This window comes from Rhincodon typus, chromosome 28 (genome assembly GCF_021869965.1).
Source record: "Rhincodon typus isolate 14 chromosome 28, sRhiTyp1.1, whole genome shotgun sequence".
NCBI classification, from domain to species: Eukaryota; Metazoa; Chordata; class Chondrichthyes; order Orectolobiformes; family Rhincodontidae; genus Rhincodon; species Rhincodon typus.
The window spans coordinates 1,716,529-1,728,831 of NC_063359.1; the positions used below are offsets into that span (position 1 = coordinate 1,716,529).

Genomic DNA, 12,303 nt, shown 5'->3' on the forward strand with positions numbered 1-12,303 from the left:
AACACAGGCCAATTGGGACTTTGCTGACGTTGATTAAATCATTAATTTTTGTGGCGACCAGAGAATTGGTGGGACTTGGGAATCAATGCCCTTTCCCAAGTGGGTTGTAATCGTGTCAAACTGTATCATTAGTCTGGAATAAAAAGCACTCCTCTCCCTGTTTTGTGACAGAGAATGTGATAACAGTAGCTGATCCTGTCCAACTGGAGGATGATGGTGTGAAGGAGGAGGTAGCGGAGATAGAGGAGGATGATCCATGGACACTCCCTCAGCTCCAGAACCAGGGGCCCCGATGGAGCGGTAAGCAAACTCTCTGTCCTCACTGTTTACCAAACAGCTCTTAGTCTCTGGCTCTCTCCTTCATGTTGGTTTTGTCCTTTTACAGAATTGGATCGGGTTGGGAAGATGAAGCATGTCATCAAAAGGATCATCATGACTGTTCTGCTCATTGCTTTTCTTTATGTCTTTGTTTGTTCTCTTGATGTCCTCAGTTCAGCATTTCAACTCGTTGGAGGTAATTGGATTTGAGCATTTTGTGGAGACTGCTCCCATCCCCAGGAATATTGGGGGTGGGGGGGGTGCTCATCAGAGTCCAAAATCCAGAGCCTGGTCTGGAACTTGGGGCCTGGGGTCTGGATAGGGGGAGCATAGACAGCAGGATTGCCCTGCACAGGTTGAGGAGGGATTGGGGTCCAAGTTAAGAGGAGTACTGGAGGCTGGTGATTTCAGTCCCTGTTCCCAGCCCAAAGGAATCTTGAATGAGTGATTAGAGACCCAGAAAATCGGAGCAGGAGTAGGCCATTTGGCCCTTTCAGCCTCTGCTATTCACCTATGATCGTGGCTGATCATCCAGTTCAGACCTTTGTTCCCGTGTTATCCCCATGCCCTTTGTACCCTTTAGCCCTATGAACTATACCTAACTCCTTCTTGTAAACATTCAATGATTTGGCCTCAATTGTTTTCTGTGGTACAGAATTCCACAGGATCACCATTCTCTGAGTGAAGACATCTCTTTCATCTCAGTCCTAAATGGCCTAACCCGTATTGTTGGACTGTGACCCCTGGTTCTGGACTCCCCCAGTCACCAGGAACATCCCTCCTGCGTCTAATCTAGTTTGAAATTTTATAGAATTTTTTATAGAATCCCTACAATGTGAAAACAGGCCCTTTGGCCCAACAAGTTCACACCGACCCACCCCCACTATGTTCCATCTAATCTCCACATCCCTGAACACTACGGGCAATTTAGCATGGCTAAATTATGTAGGTTTCTATTATATCACCCTCATGTTTCTGAACTTCAATGAATATCATCCTAACTGATTCAAATCTCTTCCTAAATCAGTCCCGCTGTCCCAGGAATCAATCTGGGAAATCTTTGTTGCACTCCCTCTTTAGCCAGAACATCCTTCCTCAGACAAGGAGACCAGTGTCCACACACTAATTCAGGTGTGGTCTTGGCAAAGCCCTGTACAACTGCAGCAAGACATCCCCGCACCTGTACTCAAATCTGCACTAACATTAACAATGCAGATCATTGCTGAGGTGAAGTAGTTTCAACTTTTGAATGATGGGCTGTGGGAAAGTAAACGGTCTGCACCCCCAATCTCATCTGTATAGGAACGTCTGCCTTGTGTGCACATGGCACACGGCATTTGTACACCTGGGGTGGAACTCCCCCACTGAGAAGGGGTGGCAAGGGCAAATAATCAGGCAGGGGAGATGCTGACTACTTCCGAACACATCTGAAATTAAGGTGGATGACGTTCCCACCTCACCGCTAATTAAAGCGTCAATTAACAACGATGTAAGGGCTTCATTGTGCCTGGGTTCCAGCTCCAGGCCTAAGAGGAAGCAGCTGGCCTGCTCCACTGTGGGTTGGCAGCGGGAGTGAGATCCATGGACCTGCCCGATTTTTTGCAGGGTTGGGGACTGGACCTAAGGCAGGTGGGTGGGCTAACAGCTGAGAGTCAGCTCCCTGCCCTGATCCTCTGGCTCCTCTCCAGCCCCTCTGTGACTCTTAACTCCATTCCACCCCCCCATCCCACTAAAGCATTGACACAAAGATGAGTGGGAATGGATGTTGTGACTTCAGGAGGTTGGTAGGTTGAGTGAATGGGCAAAAATCCAGCAGCAAATGCGAAGTCTGACAGGAAGAATGAGAGAGCAGTGTATTATGGAATCAGAGAACGATTGCAGCATTCCAATGTATGGGTGCTATTCTAGTTTTCTGTTCTAGTGCATAGAAACCTAGAAACCAGGGCCATTCAGCCCTTTGAGCCTGTTCTGTCATTCAGTATGATCATGGCTGATCATCCAATTCAGTCCCCTGATCCCACTTTCTCCCCATACCCTAGAAGGTAGAGGTACAGCTCAGAATCCAGAAGGCTAAAGGGATACTTTCCTTTGTTATGAGAGGAATTAAACATAACTCCAATAATTTTATGCTTCAGTTAAACAGGGCATTGGTGAAACCAGAGCTTGAATACTGTGTGCAGTTTTTGTCTCTTCATTTAAGGAAAGGTGTAAATATATTGGAAGTGGTTCAGAGGAGGGTTATTCGATTGATAACTGGAATGAATGGGTTTTCTTGTGAGGAAAGATAGGACAGACTGAGTTTGTTTATCGTGGAGTTTAGAAAAATGAGGAGCGATGAGGTTGAAGTGTATCAAATCCTGGATGGCTTTGACAAGGTGGATATGGAAAGGATGTTTCCTCCCGTGGGTAAGTCCAGAACTAGGGAGTTCTGTTTTAAAATTAGAGGTGGCCTTTTAGGACTGAGATGAGGGGAATTTATTTTATGTATGACTTTGGAGCTCTCTGCCTCAGGAGACAGTGGAGTTCAGGGTTATTAAATGTTCTCTAGATGGAGCTGGATAGATGCTTGTTTAGGTAGGGGAATCGAGGGCCTTTGGGGGGAGGTGGGAATGTGAAAATGGGTCAGCCGTGAATGACAGATCAGCCTGGAGGGGCTGAATGGTCTACTCCATCTCCTATTTTGTATGTTCATATGGTCTCTGATCCTCCATCGAAAGAATAGGGTAAAGGGGGAAATGGTATATGGCATACGCCATTGCTGATGATGCTGGTCTCTGATTGGCTGACAGCTCCAAACGGATGGACTTCCTGCTGCCTGATTGGTGCTAAGTCCAGCAAGCCTTTCCTAACCAAAGTAGGCATCAGGCTTCTCTCTGGGAAAGTCTTCAGTTTTCAGACTCAGTTTGAAACAGGAAACTTCCACCCTCAGTATTTCATATTCAGGGCTGTAACACTTTGTCGGATAAGGCAGCCTTGAAACACCTTTGGGTGTTTTACTATTTTAAAGGTGTCTTGCAAATGCACACTGTAGCTGTTGTTGTAATAAGAGAGAAAGGAATTCTAAACAAAAACAGTCACACTTGGAAATGAACATGCTGATCGTACGGGAGCTCCATTTTGAAAGATACAAGATAGGTCAGTTCAGGGTGTGTCATTCGCTGGTTTTACTGGATGTCATTAATTATTGATGTAAATTGTCACTATTTTTCTTCAGGGAAGGCGGCCGGTGACATATTTGGTGATAACACAATCCTGGCCAACCCCATCGCTGGCCTTATGCTGGGGGTGCTGGTGACCATCCTGGTACAGAGTTCTAGCACATCCTCTTCCATTGTGGTTAGCATGGTCTCTTCGGGCTGTAAGTACGGCTGTCTGTTGGCTTTGTACCTTTTCTAGACAAACATGTGACAGAACCAAACTTGTGGATTTGGAATAAACTCCATATTGCTCTCACTGGTTTGAATGTAACAACTTTAATCTCCTCCCACAGCTTTAGGGGATACTGTCACCCACCATGCACACCCCCCCCGCAAGATAACATGCTGAGGACTAACTCAGTCTCTGTCCTCCCCAGTGTTTGTGGCTGCTTGCTGGGTTGGTTTTGGTTGGGGGTGTGAATGGAAGTCACTGTGTGGATGCTGGTTTCAGTGACAATGAGTCCTGTCAATGCTATGTGGACAACATGGGCCTCAAATGGCTGCTGTTGTTTCTCTGCCACCCCTCACCCCCAGGGGGCAGTGTATACTGCACTGCCCCAAGTTGAGAGATGGAGAAAGAGGGTGTGACCACAGTGCGTTCTAAACAATGCCTTTCTTCCACAGTGCTCAGTGTTGAGGCTTCAATTCCCATTATCATGGGGGTCAACGTAGGAACATCAGTGACCAGCACCTTGGTATCCTTAGCTCAGTCTGGAGAACGTAATGAGTTCAGGAGGTAGGTCATACAGATTGTTTTCTAACTCTTGGCCTCTGAGTGTTGGATCCCTCTATATTCATTGATGTGTCTGGCTTGGGGTTTAATTAATTCCTCTCACGTGCTCTTCTTCGTTGAAAGCACTGGTTCTAATCGAGTGCGGGAACATTTCATTAGTCTGTCCCTGCTCTGGGCATCTAGCCATTGCCTTGTATCCAAATTAGTCCCCTCTGTATTCAACTGGTTGTTCAGTCTGTGTAGGGGTGGTGTTCTGTAATACACTCCTGATTGGCTATACTGCCATAGGGCAGAGGGATCTGTGGGTCAGGGCCCGAACCAGTCATTATCCAACAGAAATCAGGTGCCTGCACCTGACCTGCAGATGGTGTGCTCCACTTTCCTCAGTATTCCTGCTCTGAGCTCCCCCACACATGGAGAGTGGTACCTGCGGGGAAGGTGATTGGGAACACCGGAAGATCATGTCATGAGGAGGCCTTATTGAATATCTCAAGAACAGATATTCAGTTTCCCAGACAGAAGGTGGTCAGATTGAGAGTCATCTGTAAATGTGTGTCAGACTGTGACCCTGAACTGGAGAGAATGGAGATTGTAGGTTGTATCCTAGCTTCTGGAAGGATGATGAGGGAGAATGGGAGGGCAGATTAGTGGACTCCTCATGGTGTTAACACATTCATCTGCACCTGTGGGTCCCCATGCAGCCTCCATGAATGTATCTAAATGATAGTCTTGTCTCTCAAGAACAGGTTTGTTACCTGTTCCTCAATGTGGCTCTGGGTAAAGATGGCTGCAATAGGTCTCCAAAGTTTGACATTTTAAAGCCATTCCCTCAGCTTCCTATCCTCTCTACTCTTCGCCTCCCCCATTCCTCTCTCTCTTTCCTTGTTCTGTTCTTTGACATCACCAACACACCTTGTAGAACCTGCCCAAGCTTCAGGTCCATCCAGTTTATAATCCCATCAGTTTAGGAGAGAATCGACAGAGAGGGAATTGGGGAGAATATTTTCTGGGGATACAGATTCACATAACCACAGGTGTCAGGAGACTGCTGAATCAGATAATGTCCTATTTGACTCTGGGACCCACACTGAGGTGGAGTGTAACTTGATTCTAGATGATTCTTCACTCTGTGACCAAGTGATGACGATGGTTGTCCTGAGGTATCTTGGGATGCTTGACCACAGATCCCTGAATGTGTCTGTACAAGTCATTTTCTTTGGAGCAGAGAAGGTTTGTGGGGGGGGGGGCGTGGAAACCTGATAGAGGTCAAAAGATTATGAGGGGCATGGACAGGGGTGAATAGGAAGCAGCGGTTTCCTTTAGTCAAAGGGTCAAAAACAAGGGGGCATCATTTTAAGGTGAAAGGTAGAAGGGTTAGATAGGAGGTAATGGAAAATATTTTCCTCCAGAGGGTGGAGGGTGTCCAGAATATATTGAACAGGAGAGTAGTTGAGGTGAGAAAACTCACAATCTTTAAAAAAACACTTGGATGACAATGTCAAGGCTATGGACCAAGCGCTGGGAAGTGGGACTGGTGTAGATTTAGAGTAGCTTTGTTGGTTCAGAGTCGATTGGGCCTCAGCTTGGGCTCCCTGCACCCAGCACAAGTCAGGAATGGATCTCAGTGAGTTGAGGCAGAATGGTAATGTTTTCACTTGTTTCATATCAGTACGGTGAAGGGATCTTGTTTCTCTTCAGATGAGGAACACTTAAACATAACCTTCACAAAGTGTCACATCAAAGGTGATTGTGCAAACTGAGAGCTCCTGGTGTCGGGGATAATAAACCACTGTAGAGAGAGGACTGGCTGGCAGAAAACAGAGGATATGCCGAGATAATTTCCCTTTCTGATTGGCAGGATGTGACAGGATATGCAGAATGTGGTGGCCAAGTGGAACTTGTTGGCCTTGTAAACTGAAGATCGTGGGTTTGATCCCCACCCGTGCCTAAGAGCACAATGTTTGTTAATTTTGGAGCCAGCATGAGCATCATGGTGGCTCAGTGGTTAGCACTGCTACCTCACAGCACCAGGGACCTGGGTTCAATCCCACCCTCAGGTGACTGTCTGTGTGGCATTTGCATATTCTCTCCGTGTCAGCGTGGGTTTCCTCCCATAGTCCAGAGATGTGCAGGTTAGGTGGATTGGCCATGCTAAATTGTCTATAGTGTCCAGAGATGCATAGATTAGGTGGGTTATAGGGGAATGGGTCCGAGTGGGATGCTCTGAGGGTTGTTGTGGACTTGTTGGGCTGAATGGCCTGTTTCCACACTGTAGGGATTCTATGACTCTGTACTGGGACCTCACCTTTTACAACTTATATCAATGACTTTGATGAGAAATGTGAAGGCATGGTAATTAAATTTGATAGGTGGGAAGGAATGTTATGAAGAAAATGTAAGCAAGTTGCAAGTGGATATAGAGATAGTAGAAACTGCAGATGCTGGAGAATCTGAGATAACAAAGTGTAGAGGTCTAGGGTCTAGGCCTGAAACGTCAGCTTTCCTGCTCCTCTGATGCTGCTTGGCTTGCTGTGTTCATCCAGCTCTACACCTTGTTATCTGCAAGTGGATATAAACAGGTTAAATGGCAAATCTCTAGTAGATGGAGGATAACAGGGGGAAATGTGAAATTATTCACTCTGAAAAGAAGAATAAAAATATTACTTAAATGAAAAATAACTTCAGGATTCTAAGATGCAGAGGGATCTAGATAATCCAGTGCATGTGTCACAAAAGGTTTCTATGCAACTACAGAAATTAATTCAATAAGCTAATGGTAGGCTGCTCCTTACCACAAGAGGAATTTTACACAAAACTAAGGATCCTATGTTTCAGTGACACAGGGCACTGGGGAGACCTCAATGTGTACAGAATAATGTGCGTAGTTTGGGTCTCAATTTAAGGAAGGAGCTGGCTCAAAGGATGTTCACTAGATTGGTTCCTGGAATGAGTGAGTTATCTAATGAGAATAGGTTAGACAGACTGGGCTTGTTTTCACTGGAGTTTAGAAGAGTGAGGGGGGAACCTTATTGAAGTGTATCAGATCCTGATGGACTTGACAAGGTGGATGTGGAAAGGATGTTTCCTCTTGTGCGTCAGTCCAAAAGTAGGGGGCACTTGTAAAATTAGGGGTCACCCTTTTTGAGACAATTTTCTGAAGAAGGGTCCAGACCTGAAACGTCAGCTTTCCTGCTCCTCTGATGCTGCTTGGCCTACTGTTTTCATCCAGCTCTACACCTTGTTATCTCTATTTCTCAGAGAGTTGTGTGGCTTTGGAACTCTCTGCCTCACATGGGAGTAGAGGTGGGGCCATTGAATATTTTTAAGAGAGAAGTGAATGGATTCTTTGTTGACAAGTGGGTTATGGGGGTAGGTGGGATTGAAGAATTTGAACCAAACAGATTGGCCATGCTCTTAGTGAATGGTAGAGATGCCACAGGGTGCCAAATGGCCGACTCCTGTTCCAATTTGTATATTGAGATGTTTGTATGTGAGCTTTATTTAGCAACCAACACTACATCTGACAGTGAATGAAGGAGCCCCAAGTGCCTGTGTAAAATCCCTGTCCAGCTCCCTCTCTTCATCACATAATCTTCCACAGGCACATTACCCCCACCTCATTAACAGACCATCCTCGGGGTGAGTCACTATGCACTTCCTGATATTGGCACCCAATTCAAGAAAATATCCGCCAGGCCAGTATTTATTATATACCCTGAGTAACTAAGACAACATCAGAGACAGTCAAGAGTCAAGCACATGGGTGCAGACAGGAGTCACTTATTGGCTGGGTAAGGGTGGCAGGTTTCCTACCCAAAAAGGCCTGAGTGAGTCAGTTGGATTTTTACAATAACCCAACATCTTCACAGTCACTTCCACTGATATCATCTTCAACTGTCTTTCTAATTCAGAAAATTGGATAACCAACTGGTAAATTTGCAGTAACAAAATTCTCTGGTTTCTGAAAATAGATGCTAGAAATTCCTGCAGGCGGCTGTTCAGCCCATTCTGTTTGTTCTGATGCTAGCCCTTTGGCCATTATTGTCACGTTGAATCTTATTTCACTTCTCTTTCTTCAAGTAACAGAGAGTCATAGAGCTATAGATCCAGAAACAAAACCCAGGAGATTAAAATTCCTGTTATAACACGCTCCTGTTCTGTCACCAGGGCCTTTGCAGGTTCAGCAGTACATGGCATATTTAACTGGATGACAGTTGTCGTTCTCCTTCCCATTGAGATTGGCACTGGCTTTCTGTACCATGTCAGCAAGGCCTGCATCGAAAGCTTCAACATTCAGTCAGGAGAGACCACACCAGACATCCTGAAAGTCATCACAGAGCCCTTCACCCACCTAATCATTAAGGTACGTGTGCTGTCTCCCCACACACTCAGAAATTGAGGGACCCACACTCACCTAGTGGCCTGGGTTCAAGTCCTACCTGTTCCAGAGGTGAGTAATAACATCCCTGAACAGGTTGATTAGAAAAATAGAATAAATAAAAGATTTTAAAGAAACTGCTTCTCCTTCTGCCCTCTGCCACAAATTCCCACTAGCACCAAATTCCCAAATCAGCACTTGTTCCTTGTCACACACAGTCCTTGTCAGTTCCACTGTGGCCATAAACTCTGTCTGATTTTATAGAGAGCTAATGATTCACACCCAAGTTGCAACTCCTAATTCAGCTTCTGATTACACTATTATCCAAACATTTCTAATGGATTGACAGAAAACTGCCAATGCTAAGCAGTTTCTGCTAAACTGCTTAGGTTTTTAACCAACTTGTGAAGGAAAAAACATACTTAGCGTTTCAGGTCTGGTGATCCTTCCTCAGAACCAGTTCTGAGGAAGGGTCACCAGACCCAAAATGTTAACTCTGTTTTTTCCTTCACAGATGCTGCCAGACCTGCTGAGCTTCTCCAGCAACTTTGTTTTTGTTCCTGATTTACAGCATCCGCAGTTCTTTCATTTTTTTTAACCAACTTGCTGCTTTAAAATTCTGAGTCAAAGTCTAACTGCTAATCTAAGTTATAGCTTGAGAAGAAAAAAAATTACCAAAATTTACCGCTTACACCATATTCCCAAATGAGCATTCATTCCTCATTACTCTCAGTCCTTGTTGTCTGTGCCTTGTGCTCCCACTCATTACTGTTCTTTCACTGATGTTAATTATTGCTGTGTCAATGTCTCTGATTCAATACTAATTTCCTTGGGATCTCTGGCATGTTATTCCTCTGCAGTAAATACCTTTTCAAACTCATTATTCTACATTTCAACCACGAAATGCATCATAGTAGCCCCTCGTCAATTATCAAGGGACCCACTTTTCCCCTCGCTATCCTCTTCTTTCCAGTTGTAGTTGAATAAATTTATAGCAATGATTCTAATATTCCTCACAAGTTTCTTTTCATACTCCATTCTTGTTGCTTTGACTGCCTTGTTTTGTCAGCATTTTTATCATCCTTTTTCTCCCAAGGATCTGCATTGTTTTTAGCATTTTTAAAAATCATTTTCTGCTTTTATGCTGTTGTCTTGTGTGTATTTCTTCACCCACAGCTGGTTGTTTTGGCAATGGAGTTTGAAGTGGCTGTACCGTACTACATTATTTTGAATAACTCCAACAGATTTTCTTTAATTTTACTGAAGTCTAAAACCTTGGTAACTATTTAGCCCTTCTCACTTTTGAACCCATCCTCAACATTCCACATAAGGAGCACTGCTCCCAACAGCCTGTTGGCAAATGTCAATCTGTTTCTCCTATTCATGTCACATCAGGATGAGATGCCCACGAACATACTTTGGGGTACATAGAAGTGGTTTGACGAAGATGTTATGAAATGCGTTGGAGTCAGACTCCCCTGTCACATTGTCTCTCCTGAACAAACACTGATTAGAATGTCCAGAAGCAACGACAGTAGCTGGGCACTCTTTCTCGAGATATCATTCAGCTTGTGTTATCACTCTGGATGAAAGCACAACTGCTTGTCCTTGCAGTATAACGGTTGCTGGAAGCCTCGCTGGTATCACACTGCTTGGCGATTTTACCATTGCAATTGGACTAATTCAGTGTTAGCATTGTCATCACTAATTGCTTGATCCAAGGTAAAGCTGCTTCTTGCTCTGTGCCCCAATGTCACTGCACTTCCTGAGCAGTGAGTAAGTTTCCAAAACTGAACCAGTGCCATTTGCCTGTGTTTGGCCCATATCCCTCTAAACCTTTCCTGTCCATGTGCCTGTCTAAATGTCTTTTAAATGTTGTAATTGTACCAGCCTCCACCACTTCCTCTGGCAGCTCGTTCCATATACACAACACCCTCAGTGTGAAAAGGTTGCCCCTCAGGTCCCTTTTAAATTATCCTCCCTCACCTTAAACCTATGGCCTCCGGTTTTGGACTCCCCTACCCTGGGGAAAAGACCTTGACTATTAACCCTTTCCATTAACCCCTCACGATTTTATAAACCTCTATAAGGTCACCCCTCAGCCTCTGACACTCCAGGGAAAGAAGTCCCAGCCTATGCAACCTCTCCTTATAACTCAAACCCTCCAAACTCAGAAACATCCTTGTAAATCTTTTTTGCATCGTTTTGAGTTAACAGGGCGACCAGAATTGTATGCAGTTCTGTAAATGTGACTTCACCAATGTCTTGTATAGCTGCAACATGACATCCCAACTCCTGTACTCAATGCTCTGAGTGAAAAAGGCAAGTGTGCCAAATGCCTTCTTCACCACCGTCTCTACCTGTGATGCCACTTTCAAGGAACCATGTCTCTCTGTTCGACATCACTCCCCAGGGCCCTACCATTAGCTGTGTAAGTCCTGCCCTAGTTTGTTTTACCAAAATGCAACACTTATATTTATCTGAGTTAAACTCCAAGTGCCATTCCCCAGCCCACTGGCCCAGTTGATCAAGATCCCATTGTAATTTTAGATAACCTTCTTCACTGTCCACTACACCTCCAATTTTGGTGTCATTTGCAAACTTACTAACTATGCCTCCTGTATTCTCATCCAAATCATTGATATAAATAACAAACAACAGTGGACCCAGCTCTGAGCCTTTTGGCACAATGCTGGTCACAGGCCTCCAACCTGACCAACAACTCTCTACCACCTTTCTCTCTCATACCATCAAGCCAATTTTATCTCCAACTGTCAAGGTCTCCCTGGATCCCAAGTGATCTAACCTTCCTAATCAGTCTACTAGTTCCATCATGGCTCAGGGTTCACTTGGCCAACTGTTACGATTTCTCTTTTTCTGATCTGTCAACTGCGCATTTGGATAAAGGATGAGAAGTCAGTGCTAATACAGCAATTCTCACTCTGCAGTTGGATAAGTCAGTGATTTCAGCCATTGCCACTGGAGAAACAGGGGCCAGGAATAGGAGTCTCATCCAGAAGTGGTGCAAATTTAACGAACTAACGGTGAGTCAGAACTGTCTGCAATCCTATGTTTGTTTATATATCAGTATTCATTTGAATACCAGCATTTAACTCTGCACATTCAACAATACTGCAGTCTCACTACTGCTGCTCCAACAATGCAGTCCCAACAGTATTGCTGCTGCAACAATGCAACACTTGCAGCACTGCAGCACTCCCTCAGCACTGACCCTCTGACATTGTGGCACTCCCTCAGCACTGACCCTCCGACAGTGCAGCACTCCCTCAGCACTGACCCTCCGACAGTGCAGCACTTCCTCAGTACTGACCCTACGACAGTGCAGTGCTCCCTCAGCACTGACCCTCTGACAGTGCAGTGCTCCTTCAGCACTGACCCTCTGACATTGCGGTGCTCCCTCAGCACTGACCCTACGACAGTGCAGTGCTCCCTCAGCACTGACCCTCTGACAGTGCAGTGCTCCCTCAGCACTGACCCTCTGACATTGCGGCACTCCCTCAGCACTGACCCTCCGACAGTGCGGCACTTCCTCAGTACTGACCGTCCGACAGTGCGGCGCTCCCTCAGCACTGACCATCCGACAGTGCGGCGCTCCCTCAGCACTGACCGTCCGACAGTGCGGCGCTCCCTCAGCACTGACCCTCCGACAGTGCGGC

The 12,303-nt window shown here is 45.5% G+C and overlaps 1 protein-coding gene across 1 annotated transcript in view; it reads left to right on the forward strand.

Moving 5' to 3' along the window:
• Positions 1-242: 242 nt before the first annotated feature.
• Positions 243-12,303, forward strand: part of LOC109921765 (sodium-dependent phosphate transport protein 2B-like) — a 24,415-nt gene continuing 12,354 nt past the window's right edge. Inside the window, exons 1-6 of the mRNA XM_020521813.2 lie at positions 243-300; positions 386-514; positions 3,533-3,676; positions 4,140-4,251; positions 8,416-8,611; positions 11,575-11,670. Coding sequence (XP_020377402.2) covers positions 406-514; positions 3,533-3,676; positions 4,140-4,251; positions 8,416-8,611; positions 11,575-11,670 — 657 coding nt within the window. The 5' untranslated portion in view covers positions 243-300; positions 386-405. The remainder of the gene's footprint in view (positions 301-385; positions 515-3,532; positions 3,677-4,139; positions 4,252-8,415; positions 8,612-11,574; positions 11,671-12,303) is intronic.